The 22809-nt window shown below is 37.7% G+C and overlaps 1 protein-coding gene across 1 annotated transcript in view; it reads right to left on the reverse strand.

Annotated features, from left to right (window-relative positions):
* The window catches only part of suclg2 (succinate-CoA ligase GDP-forming subunit beta), a 111805-nt gene extending 89357 nt beyond the window's left edge, over positions 1 to 22448 (reverse strand). The window contains exon 1 of the mRNA XM_042495608.1: positions 22342 to 22448. Within this exon, the coding sequence (XP_042351542.1) occupies positions 22342 to 22425 (84 nt within the window). The 5' untranslated portion in view covers positions 22426 to 22448. The remainder of the gene's footprint in view (positions 1 to 22341) is intronic.
* Between the last annotated feature and the right edge of the window lie 361 nt (positions 22449 to 22809).

Below are 22809 nucleotides of genomic sequence, written 5' to 3' on the forward strand. Positions count from 1 at the left end.
GTTTAAGACCAGAGAGGATGGAGGGCATTTGCCGATGTCCTATGTTCCTTGGGGAATGTAAAACCTAAGTGAATAAGAATTTTTCTTTTTGTTTTTTTTCTTACAAAGTCAAAAGAAAATGACAAAATTGCATTGTCAGGCACAGTAATTCATTCAATACTTAGATAACCCCAATTACCTTGAAAATGTCTGCATGTGTGCATAAAAACACAATGTATACATGCCTGCAAAAAAGCATGCATCCCTTAAAACCACTGCATATTAAATAAAAAAAATCCAGAAGGATGGGTTCAAGAGCAACAAAGATACAGGAGCTCATCAAGCAAATCATATATCATACAACAGGAAGTGTGACAACCACTGTGTGTTTGTGGATGTGTGTGTGCATATACATGCAATGCATGTGCATTTTGAGGCTGATTTGATTCACTTAAGCATGAGGCATGACTGGCTAACTCTGTGCCTTTTAAAGTCATGTGTCACTCCATCACCCATGAGGGAGAAATAACAGGATCACAGGATAGGGGGAATTGGGTGTATTTGTTCAGCATCTCTCAACCGTTAAATGATGGAGGAAGTGAAATGTAACCCAGAATAACATTTATTAGTGATTAAAGGCTAATGAGCTTGACATGGTCACTCTGATAGGGCATAGCTAAATCAAACCATTTTTCAATCTAGACCTGAGCCAAATGATCAATTGGCCTCGACTGAACACAAAACTGCATGACTGGTAATCCACAATTCATGCCAAACCAATGCTCTCTGTGCTACAGCACACTGTATTAGCATGCTTTCTCCATTTCGAGTCTCGGGAGAGCCTAACAGGAGACTTCATTAGAGCCAAAATGGGTTGTTTTTTAGAAGAACAGTACATGCTGATCCATACTGGCTTCTTCTCTTGCATAACTGAACACAGTAAAGAGGGGCATCTGCGGGTCACCTCTGCAGTCTCGTCTGCAATTCCATACTATTCCTACATTTCAGTTATTGCAAATTGTATGTGTGCATGAGGGGCCATGCTTTAAAGTCTATTACCCATAGCTCTCCACAGCAGCCAGTAGTGATCATGTGACTCTCTCGCATAATTCTACAGAGGTTCAAAGGCAGGCAAGAAATAAACTGCAGGAGTGCAATAAGATCTGCAACACAATATAAATAAAAAAAATACATTAGAGGAAAAAAAGTAAAATAATTAGATAATTTAGAAAAACTTAAATAGATGTGGACAAAATGGGTTTGTCTGTTGTCAAGCAAAACCCTGAGTGTGTTTGACTTTAAGAGTTCACTATTTTTCTGCCTGTCGTTCATTCCTGCAGGTCCAGTTTAGCGGAACATATCCCACAGCCTTAACAAGCCAAGCCACAGAGCAAGTTTTCTCTGTTTTATGGACTCATTTGACTGCTGTCAGGTACCTGCAGGGCCTCCTCTCTTAAAACACCCACTTCCCTTACCATTCAAACTGTTCGCCTTGGGAGGATCCATTTGGCTGCCTGGGTGCATGTCAAAATCTGTCAGTCTATCTTTTGGTCTACATTTCTGACGAAAGAAAATGGCTGATGAGAGCTTGTCATAGGACCAGGTTACACCTATATTCAAAAGAAAGCAATGTTGGATCACACAGAGGCATATTAACTGACAGGTATAACTATCAGGATTACATTTTTGTACTTAGTGACATCAAATAAATTAAAATGTGTTCATATTGCATTGGGATCAGATGCAAGATGTGGACAACACGCTAGGCTCGATGCAGACAGACTGGTGATTACATAAGCAATGCTGGTCCAACCTACTGCATGTGAAACTCAAACCAAAGTAGTGCTGGAGACAACAATCCATTAGTGACGACACATTTCCATCACTTTTGGCTTCTCTCTGTGAGAGACAGAGCGGTTCAAGATAACATTAGCAGCATAAATTCCCCTGTCGGCTCCAGGCTCCAGCACCACCAGATCATGCATTCCTAATTTTATCAAAGACTTATTTAAAACGTCTCTTGGAAATATTATTGCAATCTAAACACAGAGTTAAAATTAAATAAGTACGACAGTTTGGTAATTTTGGCACATTTGTTCACCCTCCATTGCAAACAGAAGTGAAACCATCTCAGTTAATACAGAAAACTCCAAGATTCAGAAAACAGAAAACATTCACTGCTTCTTAAATAGAGGAACAACTTTGGAGTACACATACTCAAAAACATGGGAGAATTTCCTAAAACCACCAGTGAATGACAATAATGTGACCCGAAAGCCACTGCCAAAGACTAAAAGGACAAGAAAAGGCTTAAGTCCTAATTCCTGCTAAAATTAGGGCACATTTAGAAAAAGATACATCAATCATGTAATCTGCTATTAGCATTCCCAAACCAGCCAACTAGGACAAACCAATGCATATCAATTAAAATGGTTTTCTGTCACCCAGAAAAGGGAGGAGTGAGAAGAATAGAGAGGAAAAAGCGCAGCGCACATTTCCTAAAATAACAGCTGCTGCTTACTGGAGAAGTCAAGTGGGGCCGGAGGTGTCCCTGCAGGCACTGACAGTTACCGTGGGCAAATCACCAGAGAATGGAAAGGAACCTAAGGCACTTTTTAGCATGTACCAGACCTGCAGACAATTTGTATCAAAGATGGCGCTCTAACAACATATACCTTCATGCAGCCTTGTGGCATAATGCTGAAATGATGATGCTGTATCATAATCAGCACGGTCCACCAGGAAAGGCGCTACCAAAACTGCCAAAGAGGAGGAAATGAGCTGTCTTGTTTTGGCCAGACCGCAGCAAAGGGGTGCAACAGTGTTTTTTATGCTGGTAATGTCTTTGCCACCAAAGCAGAAATATCATAGCAAAATATCCCGTAAAAATATCACACAAAAAAACCCAACAACAATAAATCTGAGAAGATACTAATACTAATAAAAGCAAATAGTTTAAATTAGAAAGAAACAAATCATAGAAAAAAAGGGCAGACTGTCCTTTAAAAGTGTATTGGTAAATTGTGTGACAGGTGATAACATAAACGTCGTTTTGATTTTCAAATTTTTTTTCAATGCTACAAACATAGGAGAAAATTTACACTTGTGCTATTTTTTTTTGCCAAAAATCAAATTGTTTTACAAGATATTCAGTGCATCAGTATTTGTGGTCATGTCCTCCGGCTTAATCATAGCTTAACCATGTTGACTGAGACTTTTACACAGAAAATTGCAGAAGAACATTTAATATCTAGGGATTCACTTTATAGACACCAATAGCTATGCATGTAATTAAGACACAATTTATATATTGTTTTTTTTTTTTTAAATCATAAAGTCTAATTGTGGGAAATTCTAAAATACTTTTCGGCTGCATGTTTGCTTGGCACTGAACAAATGCACATGTGTGCACATAATATCTCCACCTCACTTGAGAAAGAAAGAACTGTGGTGATTAATCATTTTGATCCTCATTTAAATCACACTGCTCTAAACACAGCTGTAGTCAAGTTTGAGTTATTTACTTGATATAGACACACCACTTTTGTTTGTTGCCTTCATCAATACTCTGTCACTTTAAGTTTAACATTAGAGCATAATCACATAAATATAGAGAAGCCATTAGCAGCTAAGCAAGTTAGACCTATTACATACAATATTGTTGAAATGAGAATTTACATTCAGATACGCAGCTAAAAGCATGCATGAGACTCTGTGCCAAATTCAATTAGTAAAAGCAATGGCATAGAAATAAACTATTTCTTATCCCCTATGTATTACAGTTATTTAATGCTGTATCATTTACAATATTTCAAAAGGTTCTTGGCTGAAGACAATTTTCCACGTTATGGACAACTGACAAACTAAAGCAAACCATATTGCCACACTAGGCTAGCAGCTGCAATATGAATGCATTGAGAGATTTAGGAAACAATCTATTGAGTAACAAACTGCAATCTTGCTGCAACTGCAAATTTACTTGAAGATTTTAATATGCAATAATAATATCTAAGGCACATATTTGTTGTTTTTTTTAGTATGTTCAAACTACATAAAATAGCACTTGGCTGACACATTGACACATTTACTTCCTTTGTTTATGAGACTGTAGGTTATATTTATTTTATTTATTCAACCTTCATTCAAACAGGTGGTCTCATTTTCAAAATAGAGTTGGTCAAGTCAGAACAACATATTTTTGACTTACTTGTCTTAAATGTGTTCTTATTGAGACTATTTTGGTGTTTCATAAAAGTGCCACTTTTTATATGTGAATTTTTTATGTGTTATATATCTAATGGATTTTGATGTGTTGTGATGTTTAGTTTTTCAGTGACTTTCACTTGTCTTGAATGCATTCTTATTAAGAGTTTTGATACGTATAATGTGTCTTGCTTTGTTTTTTTTTTCTGTGTGTGGACCCCAGGAAGAGTGGGTACTACTTCGGTGGCAGCTAATGGGGAACCAAATAAAGATTAGAGATCATACGACACAAAGTTACAGGCAACAGGAAATTCATACAAAGAATAAACGGATACCTTAAAGTGCCAAACTGGTAATTTTAAACTGTACACAAGAACAACCACTCAAGATGCTTTTTCAAAGTTTCTTTAAAAAGCTTTGAAATCCCCTGAGAGAATTGTGCTGAACACAGTTCGTGCTGTAGCGTGATCCAGGGTGAGGGGGCAGCGTAGGAGAAGGCCTTCTTACCAAACTCTGTATGGACTGATAAATAAGTGGGCAGCAGTCCAATGATATCACTGGATGGAAAGCAAAAACAAATATGTTAGATGATAATACACAAGTGATAGAGTGATATTCATAAATGATGAAATATCAGATGATTCTATTTAATTATAATATGTAATTCTGTGGACTTAATTGTAAGTACTGACTGTTTTAACCGGCTGCTACTATTGATGAGCAGACAGATGACACATGACTGGTGACTAGTCGTGCTAATTAACTTTTTAACCTCACATGCGTGGGAATCACTGAGTGAATGTTTCATTCTTCACCATGCTCTGACAATGGCCTGAAGCCAAAATCGCAGTCATTAACGAGCAGTGAATTGCAACAGCAAGTCTGTCTTTTTATTGTTTACTACTTTCCTGTTATACTTTGACTTTTTGACATGTGCAGCTATTCTTGATTGCTTGAATTTATAATTAAAAAGATGAAGTGAGGCTTGGTATTACTACTACATCTGTTTGTGAAATCTGTCATGGCAAAGTTGAGCAAGGCTCTAATATAACCTGCATGCAGGCACATCTGGCTCAACACCATCCAGAGGTAAACACCGAGCAAGAAAACAGGAGGCAACAGTTGCTTACCTGCCAACACATTCTGTAAGAGATGTTCTCATTATTTATAAAAATAGATCTTAGTCGGCAGAATAACAACACATGCAACTTCTCTAATTAAAAGGAATCTTCCTTAAAATATAATTGAAAGTACAGAAATGTTATAGATTTACTAAGAACTTGCAAGGAACGAGGAAGTATTTCAGGCTTCCGGGGTGTCGGAGGGAGAAGTCCCTTTCATGCAGCTGAAGTGAATTCATCAGTAAAAAGATGCACAACTGTGTTTGAAAAACTCTTTTTCTCAGGTGTAGTTAAAGGTAAGTCTTTCCTAGTTTTGCAAAGGGTTGAAAAATCTTGGGTCAATTTACAAGGCAAGTTGAGTTCAGGAATTTGGGAAATTTTGTGCAGTTTCATTTGTAAAATTATACATTTTATAGATGTGAACCAGTAGTAGCGAATGGTGAACTTATATGGAAGAGGGGGTATACAGTTTATAACTTATTAACATCTTTTGCATTGCTAGCTAGTTGTTACCATGCGGGGTGTAGCTTGATGAAGCATGCTAATCGAGGAGTTTTAAATAATGTATTTATATTACTTCTTGGAAGTAAAATATTTCTTTTATAAATCAAATTTTCATTTTCAACTCTACATAGCCCACATCGTCAGCTCAAATTTTCAGTGTACTGTTTCCAATTAGTTAACTTGTTGGTAGATTTCATATTGAATGTTTTGACAAATTCAAAGATTTGTTTGGAAAATGAATAGATTATGTCTGCTTATGATATAGTAGACAGGTTTCACAGCCAGAGTCAATAATGTCTATATTTCCATTTTACTCCACTTTTCTCCTGTTTATCCAATAATTTACCATAAATTTCTGTTCATTTGAAATGAGAAGTTCCCACTCTGGAATATTCCCAGAATTTGTTTTCAACCTTAACCTTGCTTCATACTCAGCCACCCCTTGACTTTTTACTTTCAAATGAAGGCATTAAATGCCCCAAAACTTCTTTAAAAATTGTGTGGTTCTGTGATTAAAAGTCAACACTAAGTTTATGAACATATGTAAGGACAGAATCATAATAGGGACCATTTTTTCTCCTTGGTATTCGATATATCATATAAACAGATCCAGCCTAAGTCTCTATTGTAGAATACACTATTCCAAAATTGCATTCAAGGTAATCAAGACCACATTCACAGTTTTATTCACTTCCAGTCAAGCTTAATGCTGTTAGATAGGCAGGTTGTGATACTGCTGAGGTCTTGACAAGAAAGGAATAATCAGAGTGTTTCATGTCTGCCCTAAAAGAAAACAGTACAGTAAGAAGTGAATGGCAGTATGGCAGCAAGGCAGGCAGACAAGCAAGCAGCTGGTCTGCAGTCCCCTGAGATACTCTCTCTACAGTAATTATCATCAGCAGCACTCTAGAGACAACCCTACCCAGTCCTTCTACCTAACTACTGTTCTACTTATTCTTAAAACACACAAAAATGCAACAATAGACACACATGGGATGTGCTGTACACAATGATGAAGACACTCTATGGCACAAACAAAGCTGTATGCTCTGACATGGGCCCTAGATGGCATAAATATTCACAGCAAATTCCTCTACACACAAAAGCACTCAAGATCTTTCTCAAGAGTGCATCCAATTGATGTGACGTGGCAAGAGTGAGTCGGAGTCGTGACAAAGATAAACAGCTATATTCTCTTTTAATATAAGAAAGAAACAGTGCAAAAATGCCACTGAAGGAACGGGTCTCATTCACTCTGCAAATCCAAATAGGCAGCATTTCTTTAGAAGCACTAATGCCACAGACTGCCTCCCAAATTACCCTAGAGATTAAAAAATGTATTTACCAGTTTAGGGGCTATGTCTATTTCTCACATTAAGCCATCATTTTATTTTCATTCAGTTGATTTAACTTTGTTTAAAGCTGTTAAAATTTGTTAAAAAACTTCCTTTTCCGTCTAATACACACTCAAGTAAACAGGGCTGTTGCTCAGACTCACACAGACACCTGGCAGAGGCCACGTAATCCTGTACCTGCCAACCCAAATCCTGGGCCGTCACTAATTCCACCCTCAGTAAATAAGACAGAAAAGAAAGTTGACACTTCCGCCGCTGAAAAATGGAAAATAGACTGGCTTGGTGTTGAAGTGGTGAATAAGACGAATCTGCTCTTCCATAAGGCATGCTGGCCTTACCCGCCCAAACAGCCTGGGACAGCTAGAAGCTAATCATGACTGTCAAATGAAGAAAACAAGTGAAAAAGTATCGAGCTTACCATCATCAAACAAGCAAGCATCACCGATTTGGGCATGATAAGTTACGTTAGCGCTTATGCTAGAGTGTTATGTCACAGCATGTGTGTCCACTGGTGGCTGGATGGGTGATCAGTGTCACTGAATGATGTTACTGAGCTCAATGCATCAAATAAAGTAGTCCCAAACCTATAATACAGAATATTTGTTTCAGTCTACTAATCAATGATTGAGTGCTTGAAAGCTGAGTTTATGATTCCATTTCACCAGTGCTTAAAATGTGGGGATGAAATCAAGCATGCTAAAATTTCCAACTGAAGTTTTTTTCCAGAATTGCATCAATAAAGAGCGAATATTACACTCATTTTGGCTTTTTTTTTGATGGTGCCTGTAACTAGTCTCAACACTTAAGACCCTTGCAATGCACTGCCTTTTATTTTCTAAAATATTTTCAGTTGACCTTCAACAGTTTCTAAGGCGGATGTTTAAAAAAAAAAAAAAAAAATATTAGAAAGACTGAAATTAAGTCTTCAGTTTATCTAAAAACTAACACATTATAGATTTATTAAGGCTATTCAGAGTTAGATAAAAGCCTATACAGTTACTGGAACTGTCGCCTGCTTTAATTCATACAGAGATGGTATTCTATACACACAAGAGTGCTGATGTATACATTTTAACCTGTCTTCATTTCACAAACCCAGCAAATTAATGTACTGATTATTATTTTTAAAAATGCACCCTGAATTTTTGAAAAATGACATTTTTTTTAAAAAAAATGCAGGCAACAATTGACCAGCAAATGTTCTTTTAAAATTTCCTAGGCCATACAACATACATAAAAAACACTGCAAGACAGAATGTGGAAATGAAAGCATTCACACTGGTAATAAAAATTAGCAATACTCTCAGTTTTGTTAAAATGCGTCATTTTGACAAAGGAGGTTCCAACTAAAAGAGTTCCTGGCTTTCTATCTAGAGCAGGGAGACATACATTTCTAAGTGGTAAAAACATGCCATCACTAAACCTATAAAGACATAAGTGTTAATGTGACATCACTCCAATAATAGCCGTTATTGTCTCCATTACACCCTTGCAGCTGCATTGTGCTTTGCTTTTGATGCAAGAGCACAGTAAAAAGCTTTACTGCTAAATTCAAATTAGGCAGAGGAGAAAGAAGCTGGAGTCATATTGAGGAAAAGCACTTATTCCCTGAAAGAATTTTGCTTTCAGCAGGCTTGCAGCAAAAGTCTTGACATTCAGCGAGTGATCACAATATGTCACGGAAATAAACTGCTGAGGTGGATACAAACTTTATTTTTCTTTCTTAGAAAATGACTGTTAGTTAAAAGCCCAAAACAAATGTCCTACTTTCTGTCAGATCTTAACAGTGACCGGTTATGATTCATGTTTTGATCAAAGTGTCTAATTCTGAGTCCACTCACACAGTGAGGTGCAGCCCAGTGAAAACATAAACATAAAAATCCTAAAAATATTACATTTACTTATAAATCTTATACTATAGTTTTTTAGTCAATTATAATCCATGCAACCTTTGAATTTAAAATTCTGATCCACACTAAGAAAAGCCGTGCTCATGTTGTCTCTGTAAATTTAGAACTATGCTGAGGTGATCTTGACCTTGACCTTTGACCTTCAACCACCAGATTCTAATCAGTTCATTCTTGAGCATAAGTGGTGATTTATGCCATATTTGAGAAAAAATCTCTCAAGGCATTCTTGAGATATCATGTTTATGCAAACGAGATGGATGAAAGGTCACAGTGACCTTGAACCTTCAACCACCAAATTCTCATCACTTATTAAGAACAAGTGGACTTTGGTGCCAAATTTGAACATAAAAATCCCTCACGGCATTCTTGAGATATCGTTTTCACAAGAATGGGACAGACGGCAAACCGAAAATATAATGCCGCCAGCCACGGCTTTTGCCGGTGCGGATGCATATAAAGGAAAAAACTGAGTCCCTTCTGCAGTATTCTTCTGTAGAAATGTTACACACAAAACAGCATTAAAAAATAATGCAGCACATTAACAAAATTTGACCACAAAGTATGTGATGGAAAAAAAAATTGAGAGAAAAGTATCAAAACAAACTTAAAGACAACAACTCACAAAGGCAATTCTTAAATCTAAATTGTGTTGACACGAGTTAAAATAAAAGAACAAATGGAATCTTTGGAACACTGAAAAGTGCTGAATAAACTATGCCACCATACGGCCGCTCTCTTCACAGAGCGACTGTGCCCTCACGCAAAGACACAGAGAGGACAGACATTGCTATGGCAGCAGCTGCATCACATTACAAAGTCCTTGTCGCAGCTGTACTGATCCACCATTGGCATTGAAGGACAAACTCCTGGTATAGTCAAAGCTATTCCCAAAACACTTCTTTGGCTAGTCCATACGGTATTCAGCACAGCATCATGCAACATCAGGACTTCTCCTAAGAGGCACAAAATTGTGCAGTCTCATGTTTGGTTGAGAGCAGCATGAACAATGTCAAACCGCACTTGTTGTGAGAAGTGTCATCACAGTGAGGGGATGTCTGATCTTGGCACTTTCCAAAGTCATTTCAAGACATGCCACTACTTTGTCATTTGCCCTTCTGTTAGACTTAAGGAGTCAATATCCTAGGGCTAATTTAAAGCAGTTGTCTTTATCACTATGAGAGAGTGGAACAATGTCAAAAAGTCACCATCTGACAGACTAGTTCTGGCTCCCTTGGAAATTTATTAGAGCCATAAGCCTTAATTTACAGGGGAAGGTTACAAAGCAGGCAATCACCTTTGATCAGGCCCATAAACAGCAGCCAGTCAATGCTGCACTGCTCGTTAATCTGTCACTCAAAAATTCAAAGGGTTGACATCGCAGGTCAAAAAACGCATTTGTTTCTTGAATGGAAGTGAAGCCAGACAGGATCCAGCCAATAGTGAGTGAAGATGTGATTCTGCCCTGGCAGTTGGTAACACTAAGGGAACATTATCTCTGAACACAGGTTATTTATCTATCTGAGGACTTTAGCACTGTGTTCAACAATCCAGACCACACAATTAGCATATTAAGGTTCAGGAAATCTAAATGAGTAGTAGAATAATCAATTGACTAAATATTAATTAGCAATTTTTTTTTTTCTTCTTTAAAAGTAAAGTCAATATTTTGAGGGGGTTTGAACTGTTAGTTTGACAACACAAGACATCTAAATAAGTCACCATAGGCTCAGAGTCAACAGAAATCATTTGATTGGCAAAAAATAATCACATTTATCTATGATGAACATAATCATTTGGCGCAGCCCTACTGACATGTATGCAAACAAATACAAAAGCCATGTAAAAACTACAAAAGATTACCTATGTGACCCTTACTGTTTGTTTTTATACGCAGACAAGTACTGAATTAACTCTGTGTTAGTATGTGGTATACCATTGTAATGTAGAGTGTACTAGATACTTTGAACTCTCAAATTACTGCATTAAAGCATTTTCTTTTCTTCTTAACTGACATTAGTATGGGTACCTGCGGTATTCTGTACTTTGCTGGTTGAAGTACAGCAGTGGACGAACATGTTGGAGAGACTGCTCTGATTGATGATGTGGAGGACACATGCAAAAGTGGTTGCTGCTGCATGAGCTAATCAATACCTTATTGGACACCTGAACAACAGCCGTCATCACTCACTACCCTTCAGAAGTCAATAAAAAAAAGTTACAAATTACTTTATGGAGTTTTTTTTCCAACTGTTTATAAATTATAAATATAGATAAAGCATCCATTTATGAAGAGCTGCATTAAGGCAGTATAGCACCGTTGGGATTCAAAATATACCTTGAGCATAAGACACACATTCCACTATCCTCATCTTAATGGCTGGACGAAGTGCAGATCCATTAGGGGAACATCTCAATACATCAAACCAGGATCTATTCTTCAGAGAGCCCATACAAAAATAAAAAAAAGGCTGATGCTTTCATAGGTACTGAGGCTAAGGCACACTTTCAGGCAGGCATATTATGGAGAAATTGCAAACCTGTATTCATGTGGCTCACATGAAACTCCTTTAAGAACAGGAATGGAACCTTACAGGACTCCAATCATGGAGGGGTTAAAAGAGACCTTTGAGATCATTTTATGACTCTGAATGTCCTCCTAGTAACTGTCCTTTAACGACCACAGGGTTTTCCTCTCCAATCAACATCTGAGATGGCCTGCGTTGGTGGATTTTTTTTTTTTTTAATTGCCGGGAAAAGAAAACTGAGAAAAAAAGCCTAAGCACCACAGAAAAATTGTGAAGCAGAAAAATGAGAGTGAGAGCAAGACACAGTAGACCTTTCAGCAAGCTTAAAACCAATGTGAGTCCTTTTCATTATAAAAGTCAATCAGTGAAGACATTTAAGTCTATTCTTGGTCAAACTACTGCCTTGGCTCTGAGGATAGCAATTTTGATCTGTAAGTGCGTCTGCAAGTGCACTACTTTGTTCCAAACTGAAATATCTCATTGGATAGATTGTCATTAAGCTTTTATTTTTTAATTTTGAACAGACTAAGACAATAAATCCTAATGAAATTGGAGATCCCCTGACTTCTATCTAGCGCCACCATGAGGTTGAAATGGGGGGCTTTAAGTGGACTATACCAACAACTTTTGGATGAATTGCTATGACATTTGGTACACACTAGGGGTAACAATAATGGATTAATTGCCAATATCAGATATGCCAGCATATAACAACTCTTTTTGCCAATAACCAATACCCATTTTGATGTATCCACTTTTTCCCCCACCTTATTTTAGTGATCATCAAGTCTCCTCTGTAGTGGAATTAACAACATGTATACTCTCACTGTGATGGCCCACCAGCAGATGGAGATATGAAATACAATGCTTTTCAGTGTATGTAATATTGATTTATTTAGGGATTGACGCTTTGTACATGTTCACTTTGTTAAAAAAAAAAAGAAATATATAGGTTTGTGATATCCTTCTAAAATCAGCATGTTGGCTGATTCCGATATTTCATTGTAAAGCCAATACCTGCTGATACGGATGACGTGCCGATATTATCGTGCACCTCAAGTACACAATTTTATGTTCCCCTCAGGATAAATGGTAATACATTTAGTGATTTCTTGACTTTTCATCTTTGCTATCACCAGGTCAAATGTTTTATCTGTCCAATACTTTCTGACCAAATACCTTTAAAAACTACAAAACTATTTACCATCTGCCTCAGCTGTACTTTGTGTTTAGTGATTACCAAATATTAGCATAATAACAGGTAAGGGTGAGGGAAAATATCAATACACCATAGTATCACAATATTGTTTTGTGACAACATAGTATTGTTACACGGATACCACGTATCTACGTTTTGTTATATAGACCATTAATATTACAAATACGAATGAAACTTGTGGTGGCCTAATCGAATAATATAATCAACTGCCTCTCCACTCCGCTAGATACATTTTGATGAACAAGTTAGACGAACAGACTATAAAACTTCATCTTATTAGATAAAACAAATGTTAAAGTTTTCCTTTGTGGACATAATTTGCAGCTTTAAAAAGGTAAGAAATTGTAATATATTGCAATATCACGATACATACTGCAACACATTTGAAATCACAGTAATATCGTATTGTGACTTAAGTGCTGTGATAATGTATCATGGGGTCTCCTCTCTGCAGATTCATACCCCAACAAGCTCAATTAGGACAGTGAACACATACCTGCTTCCATTAACAACTGCATGTTAGCATCGTCACTGTGAGCATGTTTGCATGTATTTGTTAGCATCTAACTCAAAGCACTGGTGTGCACAGGTGCAGTCTCACAGAATTGTTAGCATGGCTGAGGACTGAAGTGTAAAACTACATTTGGGCATTTTATCTGGTGCTCACTGTTGTGTTGCAGTAACTTCTTTTTAGCAAACATTAAACCATGAAAACTACACTATAACTGGGTTTTTTTGTGTTTGTGTATACAAATGGATGTACTTGTTTTGTTAATGGAGTTGACACACAACAGTGCATTTCATTCTAAACTGCTAAACCACAGCAAGTGGACCACTGGAGCTTTCAGAGGCACTGGGTAACTTGTATAATACAGTGGTATCCCCAGATGTCTGCTGAGTTAAAATCCTCATTACTTGTCATGGCCAGAACCTAAGCCCTTTGAAATGACATTGCCTTATTAGTGACGACAAATGACTGCAGAGTTAATTAAGCAGAATGCTCCTTAAGGGGCATTATCAAATGTTTAAGAAATTAACAGATTGCCAGTTCACCAATTCTATGTAATTGATTTGTTCCCATTCAGGTTATGAACTCATCTCTTTTCCCAATCCATTTAGCTAACCATCCGGGAAGAATTTAAAGGGGGAACTTTATAGTGTCCACTTCCATGAGCACAGGCTGAATCAGAAAGCGCAGTACTCAGAGCGACTATCAAAATCATTGCCATGCAGTAGAATGTTTTTCTGCTAATGAGGTGGCAGTTTGCGACTTAGCTGCAACTCATAAATACGAGCTGTCTTGCAATTAGACAAGCACTATGTAGTAAGTCGTGAGAGAGGTGACACACAGTAAAGGAAATGGAGAAGGCAAAGAAGCAGAGTTGATGTGGATTTTCTGCATAAACTGGCCAGAGTAAATTACAGGCACATTTCCACTTAAAGCCAGCCATGTAACAAGAGCATGCCTCATGAAGCATTAGCGGGCTAATTCAGAAAGCCATCTAGCCTGGTCTCCTTCAATTACCAAAGTACTTGAGTAGTGATGGCAGAAGTTTTCTCTGTGCTCAGCTTTGTTACGGCCTACGAAGGTTTGGATGGCAAAGACAGTGGGGATGGAATACTGATAAAACCTAAGGCCACTTTGCCATTTAGTTTAACAAAAGCATAATGACTCATTCCTCAAACGTTACACTGCTTGCATTTACACGGTACATCTAAGCATTAACAATCATTAGACTTTGCCTTCCCTTTAAAGGAATACTTCACCAACAAATCGATCACTTGTATATCAATTACTCACCCCGTCTTACCTTGAACTTGTGAAGATAACTTTGTTTTTCTCACATGCCACCACGGTGAATAAAAAAACAAAAACTGGAGAAAATTCTTGATGAATTTAAGAAAATGGGGGCCACATTAAAGAACAGCAAAACTATCTCAAAACGTACATTTACAAACTCTCACACAACTCATGTTGTATTCATTCATATGCTCAGCACTTCCTGAACACATGTATTTTCACTAGAACCTTGCTTGCAAGTAGTGCACCTGGGCAATCACATATGTTTGAACTCTATTCAATGAAATATACGAGCAGTCTTGGGATACATGCACTTACCCAGATGGGCTGCTTGTATGTAGATGTGTTTAATACAGTTTTAGCAACAATCGATGTGTTTGGGAAGTACTGAGTATACAACTGGATAAAGAGGAGTTGGATTATACCGCATGAGTTCACTGAGAAAAACAGATGGTTTCATATAGTTCTCCTGTTGTTAACTGCCACCCGCATATACATCAGTTGACAATGTTTGCCATTTTTGGATTCTGCTTTCACCGTAGAGGCATACAAGAAAACAAAGCTTTCTTTGCCTTTTTGTAAACCTTATAATGTCAATATGTTGGCTTTTCAGGAAGAGAAAAGGTAAATTATTTAAGGTTGTGTGTATGGCACAAAAGATGAACTTTTTGCTCTCATTAATGCTACCACCCACTTTTAGCTTTCAGTGTCCTTGCATCTTGAAAGCTAAGGTCGTGCCCGGGCCCAAGACAATTAGAGTATGGAGAGAAAAATGACATCTGTCTGTTACAGAGCCGGGAATAGAACAGTAGAGTGCAGACAGAGGCGGGAGCAGTAGAGCATGGCTCCAGGATTTAGATCAGTGAGATTTGCATCATTGGCAGGTCTTTAGGCAGGGCAGGTCTAATCTCCGGCAGACAGGCTTAAGAAAGGAAAACCTGACTGTTGTGTCTCCACAGATAGGGATTTCAGTAATTAGCATAGTTAATAGGAGAGCGAGTAAGGAGTCATATTCAAAGGTGTCGAGTCAAAAGGGGAAGATAAGGCAGTTATGAGGAGAAGGCAATGCAAGGATGTGCACCTATGCCAAAGTTCACCAGCAGGTACATCTTAGTCCACATGTGCGAACTTGGTTGCAGGAATAAACCCGAGACCCATATTTATGAATTGGAACACTAATGGCAATTGATGGCATTACAAGAGAGACTTTCTGATGTTGTCATGTGTCTTTACTGGTTCATGTTAGATGAACCAAGATAGCATATTAAGTCCAACGCAATATGGTTGCACCGCTTTGATGATTATCATGGCAACCATGTCTAGGACAAACATCTGGTGCAGGGTTTTTCATCCTGCCTACAGCTGTCAAAAAACTCTGTCTCTTTCATTCGTAACTGCAATTATGGTAATACACAACTGTGTTCGCACTATATTTTAAATCACCACAGTGCACCGGTAAAGGTGCTGCCAAAACGGCAAAGAGGAAGCAAAGTGGGTATCAGCCCTATAAATGCAAAAGAAAACCAATGAGGCCACTATTAGTCTTCTTTTCCCTGCCATTTGATGCTTTATAGTAGTTTATATCGCCTATATCGACAGCTGGCATTTACAAACACAGCTGCAAATAGCATTCAGTATTGTGAACGCAGATCCATTTGACTCAGTAAAGTTGGAAAGATTCACAAATTTGAACTTCCTGGATCGATAAGGCAAAACATTGCTTAAACACAAACCATGTCTAATTTTAACCATGGTTTGTGAAGGGAGGGCACACACACCATCTACAAAGTGCCGCACCGAAAAGAGATGGCCTACTACAAAAATATTCAATAACTTCATTCTTATACATAGCGTAAAAAACTTCATGCATCACTGGTCTCCTTTTGGTTATACTAAAACACCTAATAGGGAAAAATGCACCATATATAGAATTTTTAGGGGAAAAAAGATTCAACAACTTCACCCAAACAAATTTTTTTTTTAAAAAAATGTGATTATCAGAACTACTAAGTAAGTTGCTTTTAAAGTGGCCATTGAGCCAGTTGCAGCTACAGTACACATGCATGTGTGTGCACATGATCAGGATGGCACCACCTCTGCCTCTTTTCCAGCCAGGAAAAAACCTTTAGGTCAAATTTTGACATCTGGCCAAAGCGTCTGGGGCTGTATCAGTAGAGTACAACTGCCAGCTGTGTGGAGACAATTTACTACTTTAGGGTAGCTTCTTTATTGTTGTCTTTATTGCCACTGGCAGCAGCAACGTTGCTCTGTAACACAGTGTGTTCACTTAAACCTGCACACTGCCATCACTGCTTTTACAACACAAAAACCATTCAATCATGCTACACCGATGAGGGCAACTCAGGTCTTCGTGTTTATATATATAAAAAAAAAAAAAAAAACTTCATAGGGAGTGGCCCCAGGCAAACTCAATTATGAAGCCCAAATCACACTTATGATATGTTTGAAGGTCTCATTTCAAAGATGATGGATAAGCTAGTATGGCAGCTGAACATAATCTTCAACATACTGCACTTTTAATGAATTACAGCTGTCAGCAATCACTGACATTGTTTTCTCAACTAATTTTCAGCATCACTCCCACTTCTCCCTCATTATCTACACTGGAACAACAGCAGAAGTTAAGCTAATAGGAGTGCATTCAGTCATTGCATTCCCCATTTCAGAGGCTGCCAACATTTCCTAATGACTGCCGCCCTTCTAAATTATTGAAAAAGCCTAAGCACCTCACCAGCTACAGAAATGGCTATTAACCTTGGTGAAGCGATATTCAAATCCAGTTAGAGCTAACTTCGTCCTCCAGTATTCCTTGCGGGGAGGAAATGTAAATGTGTTCTTGCTGAGACAGATGGGGAAGCCGCCCGTCGTTTGAAGTTCCAGCAAAAGAAGTCGTTGCAAGCAGAGGGCTCTCCACCCCCCTCCGTAAAATATTCAGGACCAAGTCTCATTGAGCCACCTCTCTTCCCAGTGTTCCCTTCAAACCATGCTGGGCTTCGACACTGTTGGGTTATTGCTAAGCAGGAACACCTTACAAAAAATAAAAACTTAGCAAACGTTTACAAATTCACCACTGTGCAGCGACAGTGAAAAACAGCCTGAGGATTATCTCGCTGTGCAGACAAGAATTCAGGAGATTTGATTTATGGGAGAGGGAGAGTGAAAGAGAGAGCAAGAGAAAAAAAAAACCTACAACATCCCACTCCCCCTTTAAGAGCACCCTGGAGCCAAACCAGCTGAATATTGTAATGTCCTTTGCATTGTTGTCAACAAATCATCGCAAATTGAATTCCTCAGCTTAGCTGACATACTGTCAAAGCTGATTCTATTGTAGAGATACCTGGCTGTCAATCAGTTCAGGCTCTGATACTGTGCTGCAGACCAGAGAGAATCCCCGATCATTACTCTTATCACCTGACCAAAGAGACGACGAGAGAAAAAGAGAGAGAGACAGAGAGAGTGAGAGGAAGGAGAGAGAGAAAGAGAGAAACATAATAGAGAGAGAGAGGAACAAGTCATGGAGTAGAAGCAGGTACGACAGTCAGTAAATGTAAGATTAGAAGTTATGCAAGGGTTTCCCTTTTAAGGCCATTGCCAATACATACACCACTCATTAAAACAATACATTTTGGTAACACCACACTCCCAGATTGTTGCATATTTCATGCAGTAGCTAATAAACACAGTACAGAGTAGCCTAGGTAGGGAAAGCAATGATGGGAAATACATCTTAGACACCCAAGAGGCGAATTAAACAAAAATAGCCAATACAAAAACTGTGCTGTATAATCACATAACTTTGATATATGTATGTGTATAAGTATTTGTTATTGTTTACTTTTGCTAAATACATGATTTCTGTTTCAATTAAGCTATATATATATATATATATATAAGCACTATCATAAAGTGGGAATACCTAAAAAGTGGAGAGTCATTGGTACCCATACAACCCATTTCCATTAAGATATCTTGGGGTCAGAGGTCAGGGGCCCCTGTGAAATGACCATTATTTTTTTCAATGGCCAAAATTTAGCCCAAACTTCAGAGCACTATTTATCTCCTTTCCTAGTATATATAACTAGTATGGCATTATTGGCACCACTGGATTTCTTAGGTCCTCTACTTCCGTAGTAATTTACAGGTAATCAATAACATTTAATAAGTAACATTATTTTGATAACTATTTATCTTATTTGTACTATAACTATTTAAAACAGTTATATTACTTACTACATTTTTTACAGGGTAACAAGTAATATGTAACCTACCATATTTCAAAAGTTACCTTGCCATCTCTGGACAATCTTATATAAAGGCCTATAATGTCATTATATTAATCACATCCCTAATTAATCACTGTCAGAGCAGCTTTCACTGTCATACATATTCTGAACAGTACTTTAGAGGATTCAGTATCGGGTCATTCTTCAGGAGGATATCTGCTCAGCTGTTTGAAGAGTGACCTAGAGAAAAATTTGCTACGCACTCTGTTAGGGTTGTACATTTTTATGAAATGCAAAGTGCCAAAACCGAGGTAAAATATGTCCTTGGTGATCAAATCAGTACAAATTCAATACTAGTCTGGCCAGTACCTTTTGGAAACATTTGGACAGCCTTAAGCCCTGTTCTTTTATGAAATCTTGGAGTAAGGATCTCAACTCTAAAATCTCAAATCTCTCATAATAAACCAACTGTATCTGAACCATGTGTTTTGCCATTAAAATAAATAGTGCAATGTGTCTATTAATGATTTAAAAAAGAAGAGAGTGTGTTATTGCTGGAGTGTTTCTCTGATTATCTCATTACTTGTTCCATAACATGTGTCTCTAATCCCTGGAGATGCCGAATGTTAATGTCGTCATGCACTGCGCTTTATTGTCTGATGTTGGCTCAGGTGATTAAATTAGTTTGTGATGTGTCCTCTACTACTGAAGAAATCATCAATCTGTTTTATTTTGGACTTTGAGGAGCCTGTCTCTGTTAGAGACTGCCTCAACCACTTTAGGTAAGCTTAGTTAAGTTTCATTATATCTTTGCCATCATGTCTGTGAATCTCTTTAGGTACTTGTAACTGTTGTTCTGTCGAAAACATAAGTGACTGGAATTTGACAACTGGGGTTCTGGGACGCTTCTATAAGCATTTGTCTTTTTTTTTAAATTTGATAAATTAATGGGCAGAATCACTGATAAATTAATAACTAATAATAAAAATAATCAGGAGCTCTAGACTGCATCCTGATGACCCTGTTTTGTCTCATTGCTTCGGGATATTCCCTCCGGATCTGTAGAATCAGGATGAAGAAATGTTATTAGTATTCTTTATCTGAAATTCTTGGTGTAAAAATGGATTGCTCTCCAGCATGTATGCTGCTTCATGATGATTCAAAGCAGAGCTTTAACCGTACTCAAAGACTGCTATGGCTATCAGCATGCACTGTTGCTAAAAAAGATGTTTGCGGTCAGGCGGCAACCACCACTCACTGTTCCTATTCAACAGTGGATTTTTCCTTTAATTGAGATTTTATCTACGGAGCTCTCTTGCTAGGATGAATGGTGCGGGGCATGTTATGCTTGAGGCAAGGGACTAGCACTCAGCTAGAAATATAATATAAAAAATGTATTCTTATTTTTTTATTAATAAATGTATTCATTTATTTTATAATCCACATGTAAGAAACTTTATATATGAGTAATAGAAGTTGGAGAAAGACCCATGGGGAAGGGTCAGGTTACAGTAAAGGAACACTGAAAAGATGCAGTTGGATTTTCTTTTTTTGTTACTTCACTGTATCTGTTACTGTAGGGCTATGTCATATAATGCATGAATGTATTATTTTTTTTTGTTAAGGGAATCTCAAATATGTATTTCATTTGTTATTACTCACATTGATGTCTTTGTCACATTGACTGCAGTTATTGGTTGATTTATATCTGTAAGTTGTGTCGAAAATAAATAAAAAGAATTGGTCACAAAAAAAGTATTCTCAATATTTCTCAATATACAATAATAGCACAATACATTTTAAATCCTGGCCTCAGTGTAAACCATGTGTGTTTAAAAAAACACCCCATTTCAAACAATTCAAAACTTGTTCAAGACTCTTTCAGAGACTAACAAAATCTATCAAAGCAAGACAGCAAAACCAGACATGGAAAAATAAATATGACATAAGATTGAACTCTGCAGCTTACAATGTGCCAAACACAATGTGCCGACTTGACTGGACAAATGTTTACTGTATCAACAGGTTTCTGCTTTGACTTTCAGTAAGGACATCTGCACGAGTGTTACAAAGGTTTATACAGACACACTTCCAATAACACCAGCTTTCTGATGCAGACTGAGAGGAAAAATATAAAACTGAGGCACTGCTTGTGGCAGAACATGCTGATATATTTATTTGCTTCTCCTGAAGTTATGAAATGTTTTTTCAAAAAAACAAGTCTGCCTTCTTCTTTGTCAGAGTGCAGTTTTTTTTGTCAGTCAATACTTGACAGGGGCAGCATTTTGCTTCGCTTTGTTTTTAATCATGAGACTTAACGCTTTGTTTGGGAAACAGATGACGATAACTGTAATCATTTACCATGATGTACATAAATGAATCTAATCAAATAAACTCTGCAAGTTGTTGTTCACAGCTTGCAAACAGACACAAGAGGATCAAAGTGCAAAGGTTAACCTTTTTACTGCAGTCTTATCTGAAATGTGGCTGCAGCCAGAAACTTTGAGCCATGTCATTTATAAGTAAGCTGTGAGCATATATGTGCTGTTAGTATTTAACACCTATGAAAGCATTATTATAGCAATGACAGAGTCCTCGTTATTCTTGCACTGTTTCTATATTTAAAGTTTATCACCTTTACTACCATGTATTCTAGCAACAGACCTCTGTCACTATTAACCTGGTGGCTAACAGGGGTGGGAATCACCACAGGCTTTACAGTACAATATCATCATGTTTGTTAAGTCATGACATAATATCATTATGGCTAAACTATCATTTCACTGCTGTGTGTGTTTTGATTTTTGTATGTTTGTTTGTTTTTATATTTTATTCTTTAATCCTGTCTGTATCAGCGTTTTTGTCTTGATTTTGTTTTGTATGTGTTGTATAAGCTAATGAATGCCAAAATTCCCTTTGTGATTATTAAGGCAGCCATCTATCTATCTATCATTTATACTGTATAAGTCACAAAACTTGACTAAGACTGAAAGGAGGAAAAAATGCCTTACAAAAAAAATGCCTTACAAGTACCAAAATCTAAAAATGCGACCATTGGTATATATGTATATATAAAAGCTTTTTTTTCCCTTTTTTAAGTTACATATCAGCTACACACACAGAGACACACACGCACAAAAACACCTGCTGTAACTATCTTCTTAACATCTTGTAGCAGTTATTTGTGAGGAGTTTACTACAGTTTTCTCAGAAAACCTGTTGAATAACTGTGATTTTGAAGACGTGCGTGAATACAGTCGCCACGACGCTGTGGGTCGCAGTAAAGGCAGTGTCCTCACAGCAGCCGAGGACTGTCTCACTGTCCAACTTTGATGTCAAATCTCTGCTCAGACATGCTAACATGTTAGCCACGTAGCTCCACAAACAGCTCCCTGAGACGATGACAACGACCCCGCAGCAGCACAACAAACCCGCGCGACGAGGAAACCGCGCCCTGGGTAATGCGAGCTGTAATAGTACCTTGAGTTTGTCCAGAAGTATGTGCTTTGAGGTTGCTGTCCTCAGTCCTCTTGCTGCAGCCTGGGATGCCATGGATGCCGCCATGTTGACACGGAAGACCACAGAGAGACGACGTCGGGAGCATGTGCGAGTTATCACAGAGCCGTTCATAGGTCGACCGGCTGACGTGGGCGGGGCTTGTAGAGGAGGCACACGCATGCTCCAAAGTTCAATGTGCAACATCAGGTTGTGCATGTGCATTCATGATTAACTTTGCACAGCACGGTGATAGTGTGCAGTTGTTCATATGTTTAAAATCCAGGCTGCAATACAGTGATGAAGAACCCTACAAATGTCTCTCAGATTTGAAAATGTTTACACAATATGGGAAACGTGTTTTTATTTGCTACAACAAAATGTCTATTTGAATGCAAAATTTTCTATTTGTTTACTTTATCAGAATGTCCAAATTTTTAAATTGGTCTGTTT

Source organism: Plectropomus leopardus, chromosome 2 (genome assembly GCF_008729295.1).
Source record: "Plectropomus leopardus isolate mb chromosome 2, YSFRI_Pleo_2.0, whole genome shotgun sequence".
Classification (NCBI taxonomy): domain Eukaryota; kingdom Metazoa; phylum Chordata; class Actinopteri; order Perciformes; family Serranidae; genus Plectropomus; species Plectropomus leopardus.